Source organism: Cupressus sempervirens, chromosome 3, assembly GCF_028749045.1.
Source record: "Cupressus sempervirens isolate cs-2001-9-10 chromosome 3, ASM2874904v1, whole genome shotgun sequence".
In the NCBI taxonomy this organism is placed as follows: domain Eukaryota; kingdom Viridiplantae; phylum Streptophyta; class Pinopsida; order Cupressales; family Cupressaceae; genus Cupressus; species Cupressus sempervirens.
Window position 1 is genome coordinate 733,978,289 of NC_143120.1, and position 24,365 is coordinate 734,002,653.

The window sequence follows — 24,365 nt, forward strand, 5'->3', positions numbered from 1 at the left end:
TTCTAGTTGCTCTGATAATTTGACATCTATTGAAATGGTAGATAAGCTTAAGTTGCCAAAAGTATCCCACCCCTTTTTTTACAAGGTCTCATGGCTAAACAAAGGACAACAAACCACGATTAATGAATAATAATGGGTAGAGTTAAACATAAGAGAGTATAGCAATAGAAGTGTCAAAGGCGAAACCCAAAGATATGGTTTAAATGAGGAAGGTAGGACCCAAGGAAATTTAGGATTTTTTGGATAGTATAAAAGGATAGATGCACAAGAGACACTTCCACCCCAAAGGGACATTAGCCATTGTATATATATTATACAAGGATCCAGATTGCCCAACAAAGAAACCTATAAGATAACCCTAGAGTAAAGTGAGGAGATTGCAAGACAAATACAATTTAGTTGTTGGAAAAAGGATTCATTAGGAAGAGTTTGAGTCTCGATGCTATCCCTACAATCTTGGCTCCAAAGGAGGGAATGTGTATATTATGCTAAAATTTTAGAGCCATTAATAAGATAACAATCAGATACATGTTCATATTTTCCAGGGTAAAGGATTTTTTGGATTGTCTAGGAGGTGCTAGGTACTATTCCAAGGTGGACCTAAAGAGTGGCTACCATCAGAAAAGGATAAGGGAAGGAAACAAACCCAAAACAACTTTTAAAAAAAATGAAGGCCTCTATGAGTGGTTAGTGATGCCATTTGGTCTCTCAAATGCCTCTAGTACTTTTATGAGGCTCATGAACGAGGTTCTCAAACCATTCATTAACCATTTTTTGGTGGTGTACGTAGATTAAAATTTAGAGTTTAGCAAGAGAAAAGATGGGTATTTAAGGCATTTGGATTTGGTATTGAAGAGGTTTCATGAGGAACAATTGAAGATCAATTTGTAAAATTATATTTTCTTGTAGGAGGAATTGATAATTCTTGGTTTTGTGATCTCCAAGGGAAGCCTCAAGATGGATCTATTAGAATATATAGTCCACCAATATAACTGAGATGGGGGGATGGTGGGTGGGGTTGTGGGGGGAGGAGGGGGAAGGTGGGGGCAGGGGTGGGGGCGGGGGGAGTGAATCCATTATCAAACTAATATCATAGTTATCAATCTTATTAAACTTTAACCATATGAAAAATATAATCAGAAACCATAACAAGATACTCATACACAATACACCAAATATGTTAAATAGGGAAACCCTTGATCAGAGAGAAAACCTCGGTTGGAATGGTACCCACAAGGATGATGCACTAATATAAATATTCCTTGTTAGAGGATGAAACTTGTTATGAGTCTATAACAACATTTAGTACATATCAATCCATGTTAAGAGACTTTGAATCCCTGTTAGGAGATTCCAACCTTGTTAGGAGTTGTGCCAACCCTGTTAGGAGTTGTAGAAGACAGATGGACCCACTATCCAAACAACTTTAGCGACAAGACCAATGAATCCACTGTCCAAATGATCTTTGTATTATTCCTTGTAGAATAATAGAAATGAATAACACTGCTCTTTCCTCTTTCTCTATCTTGTCAACCAGACTTCTTTTCATTATGATCTTGTAACTAGATCACAAATCTCGCATCTAATAATCCCTTGGATTGCTTACTCGCATTCACTAAACACTCTGCTCCTTTTATCACTTCTCACTCAATACAATGATCACAACACTTCATACAAAAAAGGGAAAATCTTTCCTTTATACTGTATCTTCAAAATAATTCCTTGAGTCAGCCTTGAGGCTTTCCCAATTAATTATAATAAGATAATTAATTAATTCCTAATTGCAATAGCATTGTTGGCTTAGAGTCTATGAAAATTATCACACATGTGACACTGGGGATTGTGCATTTTCTAACATCATCATTAGACTTTCTTATGTCACTGGTTGACCATGCATCTCAGATTATATCTCTATCAGACGATATAATACAAACATCAAAAACTGCTTCTTAGGTACTCTGTCTTTGTACTACTCTCTATAAATTAGGCATATCTTCCGTACATCTTCGACTCAGGTACTACACATTAAACCTTAACATCAAGACACTGTATCAAGCATGTCCATGAATGCACATCACCAGACAATCAAAACATTTTCCATACAACTACGATCTATGTCTGCTACTTTTCTAGTCATCATAGACTTACTACTATGTTGACATCAATGACAAACACAGTCATGAATGTAACATGTCAATACTCTCCAATTCTTAGGATACTTCCACAATGTAGTATCATCAACATTCATGCTAACAATCTCCCCCTTTGGTATTGATAACAACATAGATGAAAAATATCTAAGTTCAAGGAATACCAAAATAGTACTCTCATGTTGCTGTTGCTATTCTCATCTTTTCAAATCCTCTTCATCAATCAAATTTGAAAAGCTCTGGAACACTGCTATGTTCTACATCTTCTTATGATCAGCAATAATTGTTCACATTAAACAAATTACCATACACCAAAGTTCTTCATAGTGCATATCTCCCCCATAGAGATATTCCTCTTCTCCTCATATACATAGGAGATGTTTTTCATGCATATTCTCCCCCATTGACATCAATGACAAAGGCCTTATTATGTCAAGTTATAGCTCCAAATCTTCAACCGGATCAAGTGTCCAAAGACACTATTAAAGAATAAATACCAAGAGTCCTTAATGACTCAGTTCATCACAGATACTCCCCCATACATGAAGCATCAACATTCAATCCAATCAAACATTAGTGCTCTGTACCATTGGGATGATGCAATCTCTGCATCATCTACTCAGAAGTAGACATGGGCATAATCCCAAGTGCATGCCTCTCAAGTACTCAAATGTATCTTTAGGTAAGGGCTTCATAAAGATATCTACAATATGATCTTTAGTACTCACATATTGCAATCTAATCTTTTTTTTTGCTGCCTTCTCTCTCAAGACATGATACTTAATAGATATATGCCTAGTCATAGAATGCAACACAAGATTATTAGACATACTATACTTGTGTTATGATAGTATATGATAACAGGTTCTATAAACTCAATCAAGATATCCTTCAACATTTGTTTCATCCACATAACTTGATTATAATTATTTTCTATTGCAACATACTCTGCCTCATTCGTACTTTGTATAATACAATCTTGTTTCTTGCTTAGTCAAGAAACCAATCTTCCTCCAAGAAAGGATTCTCCACCATAGGTGCTCTTTCTTTCCTCCATAATGTCTGACTAATCCACATCAGTATATGCATATAGAGTGAAATCACTCGATCTATCATACCATATTCCATAATCAGACGTTCCTTTCAGATATTTGGATATCCTCTTTACTACTGCATAATGATACTCCTTAGGATCAACTTGAAATCTAGCTACAATCCTAGCTGCATTTTTTATATCTAGTCTAGTGTGAGTCAGATATTGCAAACTGCTAATAATGGATTTGTACTTCTTCTGCTCAACTGTAGGTGTCTCATGTTTGCTAGATAACTTATGACTAGTTATCATAAGTGTACCAACATGCTTACAACTTTCCAATCCAAATATTTTCAACAAAGCTTTCAAGCACTTAACTTATGAAATAAAAATACCATCATTATTCTGCACAATATGCAACCCTAGGAAAAGATTCATTTCTCCTATCATGCTCATCTCAAACTCATTCTTCATTTCTTTAGCAAACTTAACACTTACTTCATCATTACCTCGAAATATTATGTTATCAACAAATATTACTATTATCAACAAACCATTCTCAATTTTGACTCTCAAATACAAGTTACTATCTGTTGCACCTTTAGCAAATCCAATTTTTTCCAAATAGTTGTCCAACCTTGCATACCAAGTTTTAGGTGCTTGCTTCAATCCATATAGAGCTTTATTTAGTCTGCATACCATAACTTTGTCTTTAGTCAGAGGGAAACCATCAAGCTGCTCAATGTAAACCTCTTCTTCAAGTTCTCCATTCAGGAAGGCTGATTCAACATCCATCTGATATACTTTGAACATCTTATTCGCTGAATAAGCCAAGAATAGTCTTACTATTTCCATTCTAGCTACAGGAGCGTATATCTCCTCATAGTCTATTCCTTCTTGTTGTGAATATCCTTTGCACACAAGTCTAGCCTTGTCTCTTATAACTTCACCTTGCTCATTCATCTTGTTTCTAAATACCCATTTGATTCCTATAACATTCTTTCTTTAGGTCTATGAACTAATTCCCATGTTTCATTCTTCACAATCTGATCTAGTTCTTCCTTCATTGCTTGAATCCAATGATCATCTTTACATCCTTCATCTGTAATCTTAGGTTCAAATTGAGAAATTTCTTGTCATCACACTTTTGTCTTTGCTTCCAATTATCTTCTCTATTGGGTGATTAACTGTCATGTTTCTATTAAAGGTAGGAGTTGTCAACTCAACTCTTATCTCATCTCTTAGTTCAGATCTTTGTTCTCCTCTTTGCTCAATAATTTGTACATCATTCTATAGATCATTCTTAGTCTCAAAGAGAACTTCTACATTCTGTCTAACAACTCTAGTATTATAATAATCAATAATAGTTACTAGAGCTAGCTCTTCTTTTACTTCCTCTTTCTTAACCATTTTAGGCTTATTATCTTCATCAAAAAGTGAAATCTTTCTAGATTTTCTTGCTCTTATAGGAAATTTTGATGAAAAATTACTAAGCTCTTTACATGTCCAACAAATGAAAATTTTCATACCTTCTTTGATCTTCATGTCTTCTTTGGATAAGGATATGCTTGAGCTTCTATTCTTTTGTATGTAACAAAAGGATTATGGAATAAGAAAATCAATGTTAAGATCTTTACACATATCTGATAACTCACCAAGAATATCCATCTTTTGCATGTCAAAATTTCCTCTATTTGACTTGGGACTATCTTTTCTAAAAAGATTCACCGTTGATCTCCCAAAGTTGTTAAGCTTTTCCTTCAAGGACCTGAAGCTCTGATACCAATTATTAGAATATATAATCCACCAATATAACTAGGAGGGGTGGGGGGGTGTGGGGGTGGTGAATTAGTTATCCAACTAATATCACACTTATCAACCTTATTAAACTTTAACCATGTGAGTAATATAATCATAGACCACAACAAGATACTCATACACAAAAACACTAGATATGTTAGCTTGTGAAACCCTTCATCAGAGGGAAAACCCTGGTGGGGATGGTACCCACAAGATGATGTACTAATATAAATATTCCTTGTTAGAGGATGGACCCTGTTAAGAGTCTAAAAAAAACTCAGTACATGTCAGTCCCGGTTAGGAGACTTTGAATCCCTGTTAGGAGTAGTAGAAGACAGATGGATCCATTATCCAAACATCTTCAGGGGCACGACCAATAAACCCACTATCCAAATGATCTCTGTATTATTCCTTGCAGAATAATAGAAATGAACAATACCGCTCCTTCCTCTTTCTCTGTCTTGTCAGTCATACCACAAATCTCACATCCAATAATCCCTTGGATCACTTACTCGCATTCACCAAACACTGCTCCTTTTCACTCTTCTGACTCAATACAATGATCATGACACTTCATACAAACAAGGAAAACATCTTTCCTTTATACCGGATCTTTAAAATAATTCTTTGAGTTGACCATGAGGCTTTTCTAATTAATTATAATAAGATAATTAATTAATCCATAATTACAATATCACTGTCAGCTCACAATCTATGCAACTGCTCACACTAGGGATTGCACATTTGCTGACATCATCACCAGATTGTCTTATATCATTGGTTGACCACACATCTTAGATTATATCTATGTTAGATGATACAATACAAATATCAAAAACTACTTCTTAGGTACTCTATCTTTGTACTGCTCTTTGTAAATTAGACATATCTTTTGTATGTCTTCAACTCAGGTATTGTGCATTGAACCTTAACATCAAGACACAGTATCAAACATGTCCATGAACATGCATCACCAGACAATCAAAACATTGTCTATACAACTAAGATCTATGTCTGCTACTTTTCCAATCTAACATAGACTTACTACTATGTTTACATCAATGAAAAACACAATCATGAATGCAAGATGTCAATACTCTTCAATGCTTAGGATACTCCCCAATGTAGTATCATCAACATTAATTCTAACATGATCCCTCTAAGGTAGAAGTAATCCTCAAATGGCCAACACTAAGGATTGCAAGTCAGGGAAAAAAATTTACATGGTCTTGTAAGTTTTTATAGGAAATTTGTTAAGAGTCTTAGTGGGGTATGTTCACCAATGACTGACACCATAAAAGGAGGGAGAAAATATAAATTTTCTTGGAGTAGTGAAGATGACATGTCTTTTTAATACCTAAAATGGAGGGTAGCAGAGCAACCAATCCTAACTATGTTTGATTTCTATTAAATTTTTACTATTTAGTGCGATGCCACCATAATGGCCATTGGGGCAGTTTTGAGCCAATAAGTTAGGTTAGTTACCTTCTTTAGTGAAAAACGTAATGAAGAAAAATAGAAGTACTCATCTTATGACCTAAAACTCTACTCTAAGGTGTAATCCCTAAGGAAATAGAGACATTATTTATTGCCAAATGAGTTTACAATATATGATGACAATCATGCACTAATGTTTTTGAATTGGCAAGAGAAACTGAGCCATAGGCACATGAAGTGGATGGAATACTTACAAGGTTTTACCTTCACCATCAAACACAAAAAGGGTGTCGCCAATAAGGTAGAAAATGCACTCAGCAAAAGGAATTCAACAGTGGAAGAGATTCAATTAGAAAGTTGACGGATCAATTCATTCAAGGACATGTACCAAGAGGATGAGGACTTTAAGGATGCATATGAGGTATGTACTAAAATGGAGGATAGGTATCGTACTGATTTTCCTAATTATATTCTATAAGAAGGTTTACTTTTCAAGGGTAGTCAACTTTGCCTCCCTAAATGCTTTATGAGAGAAACTATTATAAAGGATAAACATTATGGAAGCCTATCGGGCCACTTAGGAATTGATAAGATGCTAGATTTGGTTAGGAGATTCTATTAGAGCCTAAGATGAAAACATACACAAGAAGGTTTGTAGAAACTTGACTGACCTTCCAAAAGGCCAAAGGGACTTAGTTCAAATGCATGATTGTACACTCCTCTACCCATTCCCAATAAACCATGGGAATCAATAAGTATGGATTTTGTTTTGGGGCTCCCAAGGACCGAATTCGGTCATGATAGCATTTATGTGGTGGTAGAAATTTTTTCCAAGATGGTTCACTTCTTGCTTTGTAAAACAACACATGATGCATCCCATATAACACATCTCTTTTTCAAGGAGATAGTAAGAATTCATGAATTTTCTCTGTCGATAATATAAGATAGAGAATATAAGTTCATTGGCCACTTTTGGAGAACTTTATGGAAAAAACTTGGGCACAAATTTGTCCCTTTCTTCAATATACCATCCACAATCAAATGGGAAGATAGAGCTCATCAAAAAATCATTATGAAACTTGTTAAAATGTCTGACTAAAGAACATGGGCAAGTCTGGGATACCATCTTACCACAATCAAACTTCTCCTATAATGATTTAGTCAATAGGAGTACTGGGAGAATCCCATTCCAAATTGCGTATGACAACCATCCAAGAGGATTTCTAGAGTTGAGAGATATGAGGGATACATATAAGAGGAGTGCACAGGCATATGACTTTGTAAGAGAGAAGTATACAAAAACTCATGACAGATAAAATAGGTCCTTGTAGAATCCCTAAGAGATGTGGCAACAATGCCTATAAGATTAATCTTCCTCATGACATTAGAATTTCACCTATTTTTAATGTTTCTAACCTCTATGCATATAAGGGCTATGTGAATGATGTTTGTGATAAGTGTAATGTTTCTAACCTCTATACACAATAATGTATTTGATAATGAAATGAGTCATTATTTAAAAAAAAAACTGAAAAGATTCATGAGAAACTCAAGAGGCCCTTCACATATAATTTAAAATGACACACTAAGGGTAATTAAACATATTTCTTGAGGAAAGAACCTTTGAGACTACGAAATATCCTCGCACAAAAAACCCATGCCATTGTGAATGATGTAAAACATAAGAGAATTGACCCTTGTAATACATAAAGCCACTTGTTGATGACCATTGGTTAGAGATAGTTGAAGATTGGTATTTATGTTATTTTTATTCTCATATATCATTACTTGTTTTGTGATAACTAATTGGACATGTGAGCCAAAGTCACCTTCTTGTATACCATATTCATGTACTTAATATTTTGGATTAGACATATTTACATAAAATGTAGACACACACACATGCGCGCGCGCACGCACGCACACGCGCACATGCATGCACATGCACATGCACACACACACACACACGCGCGTGCACACACACACACACAAACATTGATTTCATTTCCACATTAATATTAATTTGAGTTATTTAATTTCCTTATATACTCAAGAGTTGTGTACATTATATATTAGTCCATAACCCATTTGACAATATACTTGATTGGATACACAACATTCTAAGTAACCTTTATCATAAATTTCCAAAAGATTAAGTATATTTTACAAGACCATTGATATATTACCCTTGTGAAAATACACTTTACTATGTCTATATATGATATCAATCACAACTTTTCAAACAACTCTATAAATTTCGAAGAATCTCATACTTATTATCTACTAGTAGTTGCATTTTTGTACGTGCAATGAAAAGCCAATAGGAAAGATTTATTTTGTAGAATGAAGAATATCAATCATATATGCTAATTCAAACAAAAATAAATAATGTCCATTAAGCTTACAACATATTGATAAAGAGTTACTCCAAAAATATTGGATACATTAACAAGACTGAATCTTGAAAAATATGTTTGAAAGAGGTGATAAAATAACTTAATTAATTATTGCTTTAAAAAATCTTTAATTTTTTTAATCAACATATTAAATTTTTTAAATCTTCAATAATTGTTAATCTATACTTCACTATACAATCACCAAGAGAATTAAATTTTTTTACAATTGTAAAAAAAATACATATATTATTTTAATGAAAATAAAATTATTAAATTATTTTGATAAATAATAAAACAATTTTCTATATATAACTAAAAAATATCATTATTATGAAATTGCTATATTTTAACTAATTAAAATAAATATGATTAAACATACAATTTATTATTATTAATAATTAAGCTTAATGGAAAAATATTTCATTTTAAAAATATTTTTTATTACACCTACTTTATAAGCATTTTTTATGTGCGAAAAAACAACTAAATTATTATACAAATTGAAGCTACAAAAATAGTTGAATAAAATAACTAAAATGAAAAATAAAATTAACAAGTCAAATTAGACAACATGCAAAGTTTCCATAAATTTAATCTTAAAAGACTTATTTTCTTTATTCTATCCATCATAGTGTTATAGACACGAATATGATACAAGTTCAAATCTCCTTAACCAAAAAATCCATTATCAAATCTAATATTCACCATGTGCTATACAACTAAATCTGGAAACAATGCTAGAATTTAGCCTTTAAAACAATTTAGATTTCAATGTATTGTGATTTTTTACGATTTGAAAATAGCTTCTAAAATGCAATTGAAAACTCAATGCATTTGAACTGCATAAGCTCCCACGAATCACACATTATTTTATGGCAGACCCAGAACATACATTTGCATGTTCAAAGGCAACATAAGAACCGATTCAAAAGAAAATATTAGTGAGTTGAAGGAAACCGGCTATGGAGCAATTTAATGGAGTACGCCGAACACAACCGCTTGAATACCATTCGTGAGAATTCTAAAAAATTGATGAGAAATGAAACAAATAAAATCCCTTTAAAAAGATTTCAAGCTACACAATTAAGAAACTTGCTATAAAATCATTAATATTATGGAAATGTTTTTGCTAGCAAGATTAATTTTTTGCAACTTTCTAATTTTTTATTGTTTTAAAGTGAACAAATTAATATTAAGAACATAAATTATATTAAAAAAGGAGAATAAAACTTAACCTTTACAAACTTCTAAAAATATGATTTTTAAGAGTATCATGGAAAACTAAAAAACTGACAATTACTCAAAATTTTCGTCAAAAAATTAAATCCCTAGAGCTAAGCTCTCACATATAGCCTATCGGCTAAAAAATAAGACAATGAACAAAACCTTAAAATATAATCTTCAAACTACACATCATTGTCTCCCATTAACCTTTTATATGTAAACATGGAAAATAAAATGAGATGGGTGACATATCATACATGTATCATAAAAAAAGCAACATTGACTCCTATAACAAGTCCTTAACGACCATTGTTGTCTCTCACCTTGTTAATTTGTCTATTTGCTTCAACAACACTTCCTAGGCATGATAGGTTTTTCAATCTTGTTAAACAAAGCAACATTGACTCCTATAACAAAGTCATTAACGACTACTGCTGTCTCTCACCTTGTTAATTTGACTGTCTACTTCAACAATGCTTCCTAGGCATGATAGCTTTTTCAATCTTGTGTTAGGGACTCTTCTACTGTGGGTGTTGTTGAAGACTCTGTTGGCTTGTTGTTGGGTTCCTTTTTTCCACCTCTTAGCATGGGTGATTCTAGGGTTATTGAAGGTAAGCTTGTTTGAAGACTTGACATTCATGTTACTTCTTTTGTAGGGATTTGTGTCGAGTCAATGCTTGTTACTTCTATTGCTTTTGTACCTATTCTTATTGGGCACTCTTCTAGGAGACTCATTCTTGGGTCTATGACAAATTGTCCCCACTTACATTGTAAAGGCATTGTCACTTGGTGGGAGGACACTAATAGTGATCGCTCGAATATCTTGGTTTCTGATTCTTCCTTTGAGGACTCCTCTAAGGATGATGCTTGTGCTATTGGTTTGGCCTCCTTGGGCCTTGTGGACCCTATGCCACCTCTTCTTGTTGGTGTGGTCCCCTTTGGCTACATAGACCTTCCTCTAATAATGTTCCTATTTTGATTTAACCTTTGGCAGATGTCACACAACCTTGTCAACCCTTTGTTCCTTGTGCTAGCAATCTCACAAAGAGGAACTTCCCTCTTGATCCCTCTTATGAGGATCCTAATGATAATATTGCATGGATTGTTATTCATTAGCATAGGAAAGATTGTTCTTTCTCATATTCTCATTCTCTTTTCCATGTTCCAATTTTTCTACCCATTCGATACAATTTACTAGTTGTTTTCTTAAGGTGTTATAAATAGTCTACTTTAGCCTTTATTATATATAACTTATTTTTGATCAAATTGTAAATGACCTTTTCCCCCTCTTTTTAATAAATAACATTCTTATTTTATTACTAATTTTATAAAAAAATACATATATCACAATCCAAAATAAAGAAGACAAAATTATATTTACTTGAAGAAAAATTCTTTTCAAACACAATAACACATAATATATCATATTAAACCAAATGTATCCATGATCCTACGCGATGGAAGTTAAGAAAAAATCCATTCATATTACTTGAAGAAATTGTTTTTACAAATACAATAACATCCTTATTTTATTACTAGTATTATAAAAAAATACATATATCATAATCCAAAATAAAAAAGATAAATTTATATTTACTTATAAATACAATAACACATAACATATCATATTAAATCAAACATATCCATGATCTTATGCAGTGAAAGTTAAGAAAGAATCCATTGATATAACGTGAAGAAATTGTTTTTACAACATACAATAACACATCACTTATCATATTAAAAAATCGAACATATCCATGACACTACGCGGTGGGAGTTGAGAAAGAATCCATTGGTATTTTACATAAGCTCATAATATATATGTAAATGCCATTATTCAATATTTACTCTAAGCAGAATTTTCTTCCAACTCAGCGCTCAAAATACGATGAAGCAACATTTGGACTCGCCCACTTCTTCCCGTAGAACTGCACAAAAAATAATTTAATTGTATTTTCCGTCAAGACTTGTTTATGTGAACATTTTATAACCACTTACTACAAACACAATAATAATATCGAAACTCGCCACAATACTATGTAAGTAAATGCATAACATAAATAAAACATTAATAAAGAAGTTAAGCTTAGTTTCAGAACATCATGTTAAATACAATTTTACAAAGGAAAACCGTTGCAAATAGTAACATACCTAATACGTCTTGCACGACGTGATCGCGAATCCTTTGAATCCTAAGAACATGGCAAAATGTTTAGCATTTATAGCATAAAATTTGAAATAACGTTGCTATAAACTCAACCCAAGTATAAAACAATCACTAATTGTGTAAGAAGTTATACGAATACAAACACCAACATATATTCTTCCAACGCAAATCATGATGCAAACTGCGCCTGCTTTTAGTAATCCATTCATAGAAATGGAAATTCAGTTTATACAATTATGGATTAGAAATAAAATATTCAATGTTAGCAAATGATAAGACGAAGGCTTCGTTTGTTTCACATTTTCCTAATATTTTGATTAGATCTCTTGTAAAACAATGGGTCAACGAACAAATCAAGATAGGACTAGATGAATATTTACCTTAATAAAAATTACAAGTGACTCAGCTTCTAATTCCCCTCATGGGACATCTTTTTACTTTCGGTTGTACTTTAAATAAGTTTTTAAATCTTGGTTGGCTGCATTTTGGTTCAAGTATATTTTACTCGTTTTCTGTTTTACATAAATAAATAAATTATATTATAAATCATTGTATTATTAGTAAACATTGATAGTTTAGTGACTTTGTTAGAAGATGCAAATTTTAATTCTTAATAGATTCTTTTCAAATTTATGTAAACTGATAAGAACATAGAAAACAAAAAATATTACATGAATTGATTGCACAAATTTATTTGAAAATTTGTAGTTCCTCTGCCAAATCTTCTTATTGATTTAGAACAATCCAAATTGTTCATGCTCATAGGTATCCTAGTTGTCCACCAAATTTTCTCGTGATACTTCATATTGGACATTTCTAGGTAGATGTCCTCATTGCCCAATACTACCTATGAATCAAGACATATTCAAATATTCACAAGTACAACACTTGTGAATTAAGACATGTACTTGTCTATCCACAATGAACAAAATCAACCAGTTGCAAATCAAGACATAAACAACTATCCATAAAGCACAAGTGCAATAGTTCAATGATGAATCAAGATATACTCAACTATTTACAACAATTTCTTGTAGATTAAAATAAACTCAACTATTTGAACATATACACCTTCAACTCCATGGACTAACACATTCAACTATCTGTAGATATAAATTAATGAATTAATTGAATACGAAATTCCCCCTTACTCTAAGAAGGGATATAATGCACAATTGATACTTCTTATGCTAGATATTAAACACTAAGTGAGAAGCTAACTCAAAAAGGTAAAATTATCACAATCTCTAATGCCTCTAGCCTTCCCTATGATCCTAATAGTTTTTATCTACTAGGGGAAGCTCTACAATTTTTGAGAAACTCATCGACACAAACAAGGAATTTGGGCTTATTTGTAAATCTGAATTGCAATGAGATGTCAAATTCAACCAAACAATAAAATTATCTCCAACTGAACTACTCACCCTCTTAATTAGACAAACCAAAATAGTCTCATTTCTTCTTGAATAAAAACTTTGGGTTTTTCAATCATGGGGTTGTGCTCAAACGGAAAGGTCATAAGGTTCTCATGATAGAGATCCATGTTCAACTCCTCAAAGTGATGTCTTAAGTTAGGATTCCTAGTAGTGGCCCTTGGGTTTCCATTTCAACTTATTAACTGAAGAAAGTTGATTTAAACAATTTTTAGTTGAATATGTTTAATGGAATGAGCTCCCCTTGTGATGACCATTGACATCAAGTAAATCTAAATAACCATGCTTATGATTAAAAAGAAATAGAAAAAAGACTAGTGCTTAGCTTTAACTATTCAAACCCATACTACTACTTAATGGTCTTCTAGAGGTTTCACAATGTCACATGAATGCTTATAAAGCATAGCATTTTGTATAACTTTCCCAAAATACCTTGTGAGAAACTAACTACAAACACACCCAAACAATTAAACCAAGTCACCAAGGTGATTCTATTAAAAAATGTAAACCTTAATTTCCAAATCCACTGCCACTTTAAGGTTTACAGTACAAAATAAACAAAAACTAAAGAATGAAAGAAAATTGCATGGGCTGATTGTAGAAATCCATTTGGAAATTTGTAGTGCCTCGACCGAATCTCCTTCCTCATCTAGAGAACCCAAATTGCTTGTACTTGCAAGTTTCTTTCTTGGTGGCCAAATATTTTCTAAACACTTGCTAAACACTTGCTTGTACTTGTAAGTTTCTTTCTTGGTGGCCAAATCTTTTCTGAAAACTTCAAACTACTCATATTAAGGAAAATCTCTTTGATTGTCCAACAATACTTGTTAATCAAGACACTCAACTATTCACAAGTACACCACCTCTTGTAAACCGAAACATTTTCAACTATCCAAAATGCAACAATGTCAACTAGTTGCTAATTAAGACAGACTAAACTATTCACAAAAATAGAACTCTAAATTTCTTTCTTGGTGGCCAAATCTTTTCTAAACACTTCAAACTACTCATGTTGAGGAAAATGTCTTGATTGTCCAACAATACGTATCAATCAAGACACTCAACTATTCACAAGTACACTACCTCTTGTAAATCGAGACAATTTTAAGTAATGGAACAATATCAACTACTTGCTAATTAAAATAGACACAACTATTCAGAAAAAACATAACACAATATTTTAACCCCAAATTGAAACATATTGAACTATTCATAGCAACACTCCTATAGATTCGACATATTCAACTACCCACTAATACAAATCACTAGGTCTATGGATAAGGTATAATCAACTATTCATTCATACAAATCATTGTGTATGTGGATCAAGACATAAATATCAACACATGCAACAGAATTGCTAAGCTTAACCACTTTGCTTCAAAAAGGGACATAGATGGAGAAATGATGCTTCTCACGCAAAGTATCATCTTTAAATAAGAAAATAATTCAAGATAAAAAGATTCCTCCCTTTTCAATTATGGATGAAATTTTTATCTATATTTCTTTTAAGTTAATAAGTTTTCAGAGCTATATCACAGGTCAATGCAGCACATGTCACGAAATTTATTCACTTTGTCCACTAGAATATGTGATTAATTCAACACAAGACAAAAACTCATAAAGTTAGGGCTGCAGGTTGCAATAATTATATATTTACTTTGAATATAGCTATTTACCTTGGAATTTGACTCGTCGGTTTCCACGTCACGACTGCTTGTTTCAAGCTCCGATTGAGCAAAAAATGCCTCCAATACAAATGCAACCACCTGCATTCCAATACTGAATGGTTTAAAACATGCACAAGTGGAATCAGGTCATTCAAAAGAAGTTTTATCATCTCATCTGAATTTATGCACAACATTCCAGCCAATAAGTTTGTTTCAAGTTTCAGCGAATAACAAAAAGAAAAAGAAAAAGAAAAAGAAAAGAGCTGCTCCATGATACAGAAGGATAATTAATCTATTTAAAATGCAAATAAATTGTTTTACCAGATTAACGAGAAGCAAAACTGTAATCACATAGTAGCTAATGAAGTATATCAAAGTCCACGAGGTTCCCGTCAGTTTCACGTAGCTCTGAAACACATCAACGAAATCATTACTGAAATGGATACTGCAGAAAAAGATTAAAAAAAGAAAGTAATTAAATTATACTTTCTTGGTATAAATTGACAAGCAGTCTAATAAGTTATACAGGCTAATATGATTCTAAAACTTTTGACACCTACGACCAATTAATATTTTTTTCTACGTTATCACACATTATTGAATCGGTTATGTCAACATTTAATATTGCGGTAACAAAACTCACCAAATTTACAGACCATAACACAAAGGTTCAGGCTCGTCTTTGTGTTTCAACTCAATCATAAAAACGGATTGATTATCTTTTGCAATAAGATGAAGTTTGAAAACGAAGTGTAATTTAATTCATCTCATATAAATTTGAATTTCTTATATAAAATACGAGAAATAAATCTGGAAAATTGTACAATTCAGGTAAACATTGTTAAACATACATAGGTTTAATAAAATAATGTCCTCTTTATAAACCAAGTTAAACTTTCCAAAACAAAACCATATGATATACATAAGTCAACTAGGAGTTAAAGGCTCTAAAAGTTTAAAAAAATTTCAAGTCATTAAGAGCATTTGACTGACTTGAAGCAATATCAGTTATGCTAGCTGCACAACTCAATTTATCATTAATTAATTCATACTCGATTCAACTGCAACACCTTTTCGAATATATTGGAGTATTAAAGAGGTAATCTTTTGTTGGTTTGTTCAACACATAATTGTAAATTACTTCCTAACCTTTGTAAAGCCTTGTCATAACTCCATAATCAGTCTTATAATTTGAAATAATTTAGGCTTCAAATAACAAGTTTCTGCAATGTTGTCATATTCTCACAAGTTCTCTACTTTCTTTTTGTGTTTAAGGACTCATTTTCTATATACATTGGACAAAGGCATAAACATTTACTTTAAAATTGTTATTGTGTCGGACATTTTAAATCTTGTATGGTTTATGATTGAGATTTAAATTTGGCACTTCAATAATTAAAATCATTACAATTGTCAAGTAGTTAAAAGTTACAAATTAATTGGCTTCATTGTAGTTTACAACATACATAAACTATATTCAAACTTTTCAAGTGCTAATATTTTGTGGTGATGTGTGTACGTGAATGGAAAAGGTTTTGTGATCATTACAATTGTCAAGTAATTGAAAGTTAGCAATTAATTGATTTCAATTTAGATTACAACATTTGTTATATATTAAGACTAACCAGGGGCTAAAGTTTAGTGGTGATGTGTATGAAAATTGAAATGTCTTTATAGGTTCTAGAAGTACAACAGAAGTGTACCTAGGAACTTACATTGAGAATAGTTTTTAAGCCTTTGCATCCTACCTTATAGCTAGGAGATTAGAGTTATCTTAGACACATAACTTGACTAGAAGTTTTCTTGTCAAATGCAAGTTATGTCTCTTAACTCATAGTTGGTCACTTCATTCTAGGAGGATGTTCTATTGAACTTCTCACCTCGCCATAAATGTACTATAAAAGCCATCAGTACCAAGCTAATGGATTCGCAAGCTCTCCCAACTAAGAGCTAGTAACCACTTTGGCGATGGACATATGTGTCTTAATTGATTTTAAAGGTGAAGAAAATGAAATAAGACCATGATAAGGAGATTGCCTATCAATGGGACTTATTCACATTTCCACCTATTTGTATTTGAAATAGAATATAAATAAATTTAAAATAGTAAAGAAAATAAAGTAAAAAATAAAAAAATGAAGGGAAAATATTAAAAAGATAAGAGAAGAATGAATTAAAATAATGAAATGAGCCAAGCCATTGCAACTACACCAACCTACCAAGAGAGACACCTCAAATTCAATGGGCATGGCATCGGAATAGAAGGGTGTGAGTAATCTATCAAAGGAATGCACAGTCCATAGGGCATGATGCTCTTCTTTTGGCCATTTAATATGTAAGGTAAGGTCAAGGACTGAGTATGGTCTGTAGGTCAAGAATGTAAGTAGTGACCTCCATTAAAAAATGTGATTTGGGCATAGTTTGACATGTGGGAATATTAGAAGTGAGTGGGAGAGGGAAGTCGGGTTGGGAGCAGAGAGCGAAGACATTTGGAAGTTGTGGGCACATTGAAGGACGCTTCATTAGTTACATTTCTTCCTAAATTGTGAGTCAAATGATTCCTTTCCTTTAATTTCTATCGAGAAATAAGGTTTAAGGAATCAATGTTATGAACATCACCGGGGTATGAGGAAAGATTTGAATTGAGTTAGCTAGTGGGGCTTCATTTTTATACCTTTCAAAGTGACTAGATTATTATACCAATCTGATGGTGGAAGCATAGTGGGAAATGATCACAAATATTTAACCTGGTGTTGCCCATAAACAAGGTTTGACTAAGAAAGAAGAGGCTTAGTTCCCAAATTTAAGGTATTGTATATACCCATATAAGCATAAATCTTTTAAAAAAATCTGGTTTGAATGATTGTTTCCTCCAAAAAACCCCATTTTAATAGTGTAACACGGGGACGTGTACCCCCACCAAAATTGGGCTGCACAGGGGACGAGGGCACACTCGAAATGGGGGGAAGGTGTGATATCCCCAATCTCAGAGATCAAATTAATTAAAACAATGACACAATGACCAATATAATATTTAAATAATAAATAATACAATATAATCAATTATTACTATAATAATATTTAAATCTTAATAAATGAATATAATTGCCAAATAAATAAATAATAATATTGCTACATAATTATATAATATCATATGTTGTTAAATCAATACAATATAATCTATTATTAATATAATATTATATTAAACACTTATCTCTCGTAAGAAGGGAACTATTTAAATATTTCAATAACTACCATATGATGTGACATGGTATTATATAATATTTATCACGTATATACCAAATGAATGGTAGTAGAGATGATGTATTTTGCCTTACACTCAAGGGTCAGTTATCATTAGAAAATATCAAAACTTCATGTTTCGAACCTTGGCAGAGGATGTATTAAATATATCACTAAAGATGAACATCTAAATTGGTAACAATTCAAGCAATTAAAGGACACAAATATGAAGCTTGACCGAGAATTGATATCTCTTATACATTAAACACCTGATAATTATCATCACGAAATCATAGGTACCACAATCATAGGTACCACAACTTCATGATTTGCAATACCAAGAAGATTTTAAGTCATACGTATCGTGTTTGACTGAAGCTTTCAGCATCTCATCACCAATGCAAGGAATATTTCCTTACAAAGAAACTATGGCCACTGAAATCTATTACACAGGAGTATTAGCAAAGTAACTAATATCAATTATGGAAATGCTCAAAAGGCATGTCTCTTCAAGAATGGAGTATTTAGAAAGTTACGACCATTGGAAGAGAGGGGGAGTCATGTCCTATACTAGGACGAATATGCATATAAAGGGGAGAACAAAGGCAAGTCTGAAAAGGAAGATACAGGGAGACAACATAACTCATCAACAAATGAAGGTAGCCATCTGCAGTTACACTATCATCAACGCAGAGAGAGATGGCATCAGACCCGGACACATCCAGTGGGGAAGATACAACAAACAATTCAAACATTATTAACATGGACGGGCATATTGAAAGGTGCCAGTTGTGACGAGATATGGGAGTAACGTCACCCAGATCAGGCACGGAAGGAATTACGACCATCCTTATTGGGAGTGAAGAGTCAGATAGCGCGATAGGAAGAATTACTAACTCTAGTCAATATCCGCCATACCATATTACAGAGCATAATCATTAACGTTATCGGTACCGGTGTATAGTGCAATAAGAGAAGTCTATGTGCAACATAAACAAAGGAATATAAGTTAGACACAACGTTCACTCTTGAAGGCAAACATTTAAAAAAAATATGTATTGTGTCTCAACAATACTACCCAAGTTACATACACAACTTGTTATATTAATGATCTTAGCCCTTGTTGATCTAAAACATATATCTACCACCATAGCTCAAAGAAATATAACTTTCACATAATATTGTCACTATAACTAATACATCTTCACATTCTTATCAACCAATTCATAAGCATGCAATACTCCTACACTAGATAACGCTCGATATCATACCCTGTAATATCAAGAAGTCGACTTCTAATAATTGCTTTTATTACAATTGATTGACATCATAGAAGGTGAAGTGAAGATTACCGTGTAGAATACTGCCACAAGAGGGGACATTACAGACGGCAGCTTGGCGTCTCGAGCGTCGCCACTCAGAGCACCACCTCCGTTGGAGATGACGAGACGTCTTCGTGTCCCATGCGGGTGCGGGGGGAGGCCAAGACGTCTCCTGCGGCAACAAGATGGGGGACATTAAGGGCCCGTTTGGTTGCTGGCATAGGAATTGAAATGGGGAATGGGAATAGAAAATGACAATTCCAATCCTATTTGGTTCACTAGGAATTCGATTGGAAATATGTTAATCCATTGTTTGGTTGTAAAAAAATAGAATAGGAATAAGATTAAGTTTTATATTTTTAAAAATATTCCCCTTAAATTTTTTTGTTTTAATTTATTGTTTTTTGGTTAATTTATTTTCATTTTTATTTTATTCATTAAAATTAATGAGAAATATAATTTATTTCATTTTTTGAAACAAATAGATATAATAAGAAAATTTTTATAACAAAAATAATTTAAAAAAAAAAGGAAAAGAAAAAAATCAGATTGGGAATAGGAATGGCTTATTCCAATAACAACTATTTTTTGGAATGGACATATGCTCATTTTAGGAGCAAAATTGGAATATGTATGCCTATTCCCTATTCCAATTTGGAGTACCAAACAGAGAATACATTTCCTATTCCAATTTTTCTATTCATATTCTAGCAACCAAACAGACCCTAAAAAACAAAAAGAACAAGACATTATTTTAATATTTTTTTGGTTCTATTTTTATATCATTCTTTATTTTTATTCACATTTGCATTTCTATATCTGAAGATTGATATATATTATAAATTTAAAATTATATAATTTGACACTCTCATTTTTTGATGTTCAATTTTTCATTGTTTGTCATGTAATCATGAATCATGATATTTTAGTTCAAAACTTCAATGCAATGTTCAATGTTTAAGTTTTTTACATCTTTATATCTTATATTGTATAATTGTAGTACATCTTTTCATAACTAGCATTTTAAGTACCATATGTATAGTATATATCCTTGCTCTCCCATCACCCCCCTACACACCCCGCCGTCCTTAAATCAAGGCCCCTTTGTCCCCTTGTCCCACCATCTCCCTGTCTCGTTGGGCAGTGTAATTATGCATTTTAATCACTTGTGACTTTGAACAGTGTACAATAATTTTTAAAGTTTGTATCGTGGAAAAAATTCTTCCAAGAAACAAATTTGCTATCCACTAACCTATCACAGTTCCCAAATTTCACGAAATTGCTTTCATCATATTTTATTGATCATATTTAGGATAGAATTGAGTGCTAACTGCTAAGACGAGGCTGACCATCAAATACTCGCTAGATTTTATCAAGATTTTTTAAGGCAAATCACAAGTACGAAACCTTGAGTGAAGATATATTTCTAATATATGTCAAGGACCTTAAAATAGAGACGTTTTTTGCATGCTTCTATGTTTGATGTTAAGGACATTCTCATGGAATGGTTAAGAGATGTGCTCCTTTACTCAGTATTTAACACTACTCATTTTCCTTAGGCTTGTAGTGATGCTTTCCTTTCATATAATCCAAAAACAATTTAGTGGCAAATAGTGGATAATATCATAAATACGAAGGCTTCTATTTGATTTTTTTAGTTTTAGCACATTTGAATCTTATGAGTGCGTGCCGAGTAAATATTGAAACAAAAACTCTATTGGCTCGACGTGAACCTAAAGAGGTTTGTTTTATTGAAATTCTTCTGATCTTGACTATTCCAAAGAATCATGACATTTCAATCGTCAAAAATAATACCAAAATAGCTATTTATATTATCAAGGTTAGGTTGGGGCAAATTTCCCTTTCAGATAGTACGTGTGATAATTAGGAGTTTCAATTTGACATTGGCAATCAAGTTTTAACGACAACTAGGTAGGATAATGACAATTGTAAAACCAAGTGGCAGGCATAAGTACATGCATAATTATATCTAGACACTCAAATTGGAAGCAAAAGGGTTCCTATTAAAAAGATATAGATAAGCTTATAGTCCTGTAAAAAAAAGAATTGTAGCACTATTTTCCATCAAAATGAAGGATTGTTTTGGTTATTTAAATTTTCTATATATTCTACACGCTTAACACTTCATTAATGGGTGAGATGTACTACTCAAATGCATGCCTTGCAATTGTTAGGGATCTGAATTCCCTTTAGATTCATCACATATGTGGATGTTCAGAGGGCTTGTAAGGAGTACAGTAGCGGTACATGAATGCTTTAGGCATTTAGTGTAGGATTTCATGCATGTTAAATAGGTATGAAGAAAGTCCCTCCTGAAGCAGGACTAATATATATTCTGTTTAACGATCTAGGTAGATTTCAGCAACAGTGTCCCATTGAAAGGGAATGTTCCTTGTGCTTTGAGTTTTCATTGAACTTGTAGCTATAATCTCTAAAATTCGCAACTCAACGTTCATCAATTTTATTAATTCCAACATCCACTTATATACAAAATAAAGATAATTTAACTTGATAAAATATTGCTAAAATTGTGACTCAAATAGTTACTCTCTTCTTCTGCACTACCAGGGTGTTATTATCGAATGGAAAATATTTAACATTAACTTTACTGTTATACAAATCTGCTAATATAGTTATCAATGAGAACATTTCAATATCATTTATGGTTGTTTGAGATACAAGATGTTGTTTTGATAGCGTTTTCTATTACTCTATCCCAAGTTATTTGATTCAAAACCTATTAAATTGAACTTTTGCATTGCTTCCTTTGTCATATAATTTCTCTTTCACATTCTTAATACAGTTCTATTTCCTACTGTTCTCGAATTTGCAACTACTACTAAATTACAAATATGAACTAGTTGATTCCCATTTTGTAATTTATGATGTCTTCTCAACAAAGAAAATAGTTGATTCCCATTTTGTAATTTATGATGTCTTCTCAACAAAGAAAAATTATCTTCTTAATAAATTTCTTGAGTCTAGGAATTTGATATCCAGGAGACCAACTTGGACAGTCATGAGGAGCTTCATCATCAGGACCTGCAACCCTCTAGCATAACTTTCTATTTGTAAAAGCAAGAGTCATTGTCTACATTTTCTTTTGGAATTTTGCACTTAGCTTATAGGCTGACTTTGTACAAACTATATTTTAAAAGAAATTTTGTCAACTGTAACCATCTAGCCGTTATTTATTCTAGAGGCGTTTTTCTACTGGCTTTGCAGTTGCACAAAATGTCAAAAATGAGGTCTCACACACATACATTTCAAAGCTGTGATAATTTACTTAAAAACATTAGGTTTGGTGTTTAGAGTACATATTTTCTACTTGAAAAAATATAAACACATCATATCCTCTTTTCGCTGTTTGAATTAAATCATTGTAAAAAGAGATTCGCTAAGAGAAACATACCTCCATCCAAATTTGCCAGTTCCCCATGACCATCAGGTTAAATAGTGTGACCATGCCACTTGGATAGTCATTGAAATTGAAGACTAAATAGCTACAAGCTGTTAAGAATGTTCCTTTGTAAAATGAGTTGATTCTATAATTACCCAAAAAAAATTGCTCAGCATCTCATGTGGTCTCTTGTGCTTAACCTCTTTTTTTAGTCACATGTCTTAGCTACTTGATAGAAATGTATTTTCCATTTGAAAATCACGTGCATATCCTAGCCATTTTACAGCACCATCTTGCATAGTTATCAAATGCATCCACCTCTGCCGTTTTGAGATTGCCAAAAAGCTATGAAAGGGATCATTCCATTATGAAGTTTTTTACTTTATCAATGTACAAGAGCAAAACTAAAATATTATGTTATGAATCTAAATGTTATCAGATACCAATAATATACAATCAAAAGGATACTCATTCTCCAAAAGAGTTGTTCCCTCTAGCATAGGATTTCCTTCGTAGACAAGGCCACCAAATAACTGCTTTCCAAACACATGTCAGTCACATGGCAACCACAAAAAATCAATTCCACATGATACAGGAAGTCAAACTAGAAATCAGGATCTTAAAGGTAAATTTTTTGAAGCTGACTGTGAACAAACTAATTATATATTTATCAGTCAAATTAACAGATGAGAATCAAAACTAACCCAGATAACTAACAAATATTCAAGATAAAACTTATACTGACTCCCTTACAAGCAGAACAAAATGCTAGCTTTGCTACCAGAATTGGTAACCATTGTTGTGGCAACCATTCACCCAGAGCACAGGTGCCAAGGAAAAGGTAAAATGAATCCATCCACACATTTATACAATGAGGGAGCTCAGAACTGATCAAAAGGTGTTAGACATGATAGGTGCAAATTTACATGTTAATAAGATTTCCACTAATATTATGACTTATAATTGGAAATATGCATCATCGTTAACATTAATATCAACATATTAAGTACATTCAATGCTATTCAAAATAAAACAACAGCCCTCAAGGAACCACACCTCCTAGTCTAAG

The 24,365-nt window shown here is 32.6% G+C and overlaps 1 protein-coding gene across 2 annotated transcripts in view; it reads right to left on the reverse strand.

The window, feature by feature from the left end:
• Window positions 1-11,705: 11,705 nt before the first annotated feature.
• TPC1 (two-pore channel 1) overlaps window positions 11,706-24,365 on the reverse strand; it is a 288,494-nt gene continuing 275,834 nt past the window's right edge. For both annotated transcript variants that reach the window (XM_089821751.1, XM_089821750.1), the window contains 6 exons: window positions 23,765-23,829; window positions 23,309-23,399; window positions 15,632-15,718; window positions 15,320-15,409; window positions 12,192-12,232; window positions 11,706-11,968 (listed from right to left, as the gene is read on the reverse strand). In XM_089821751.1, coding sequence (XP_089677877.1) covers window positions 11,890-11,968; window positions 12,192-12,232; window positions 15,320-15,409; window positions 15,632-15,718; window positions 23,309-23,399; window positions 23,765-23,829 — 453 coding nt within the window. In that variant the 3' untranslated portion in view covers window positions 11,706-11,889. The remainder of the gene's footprint in view (window positions 11,969-12,191; window positions 12,233-15,319; window positions 15,410-15,631; window positions 15,719-23,308; window positions 23,400-23,764; window positions 23,830-24,365) is intronic.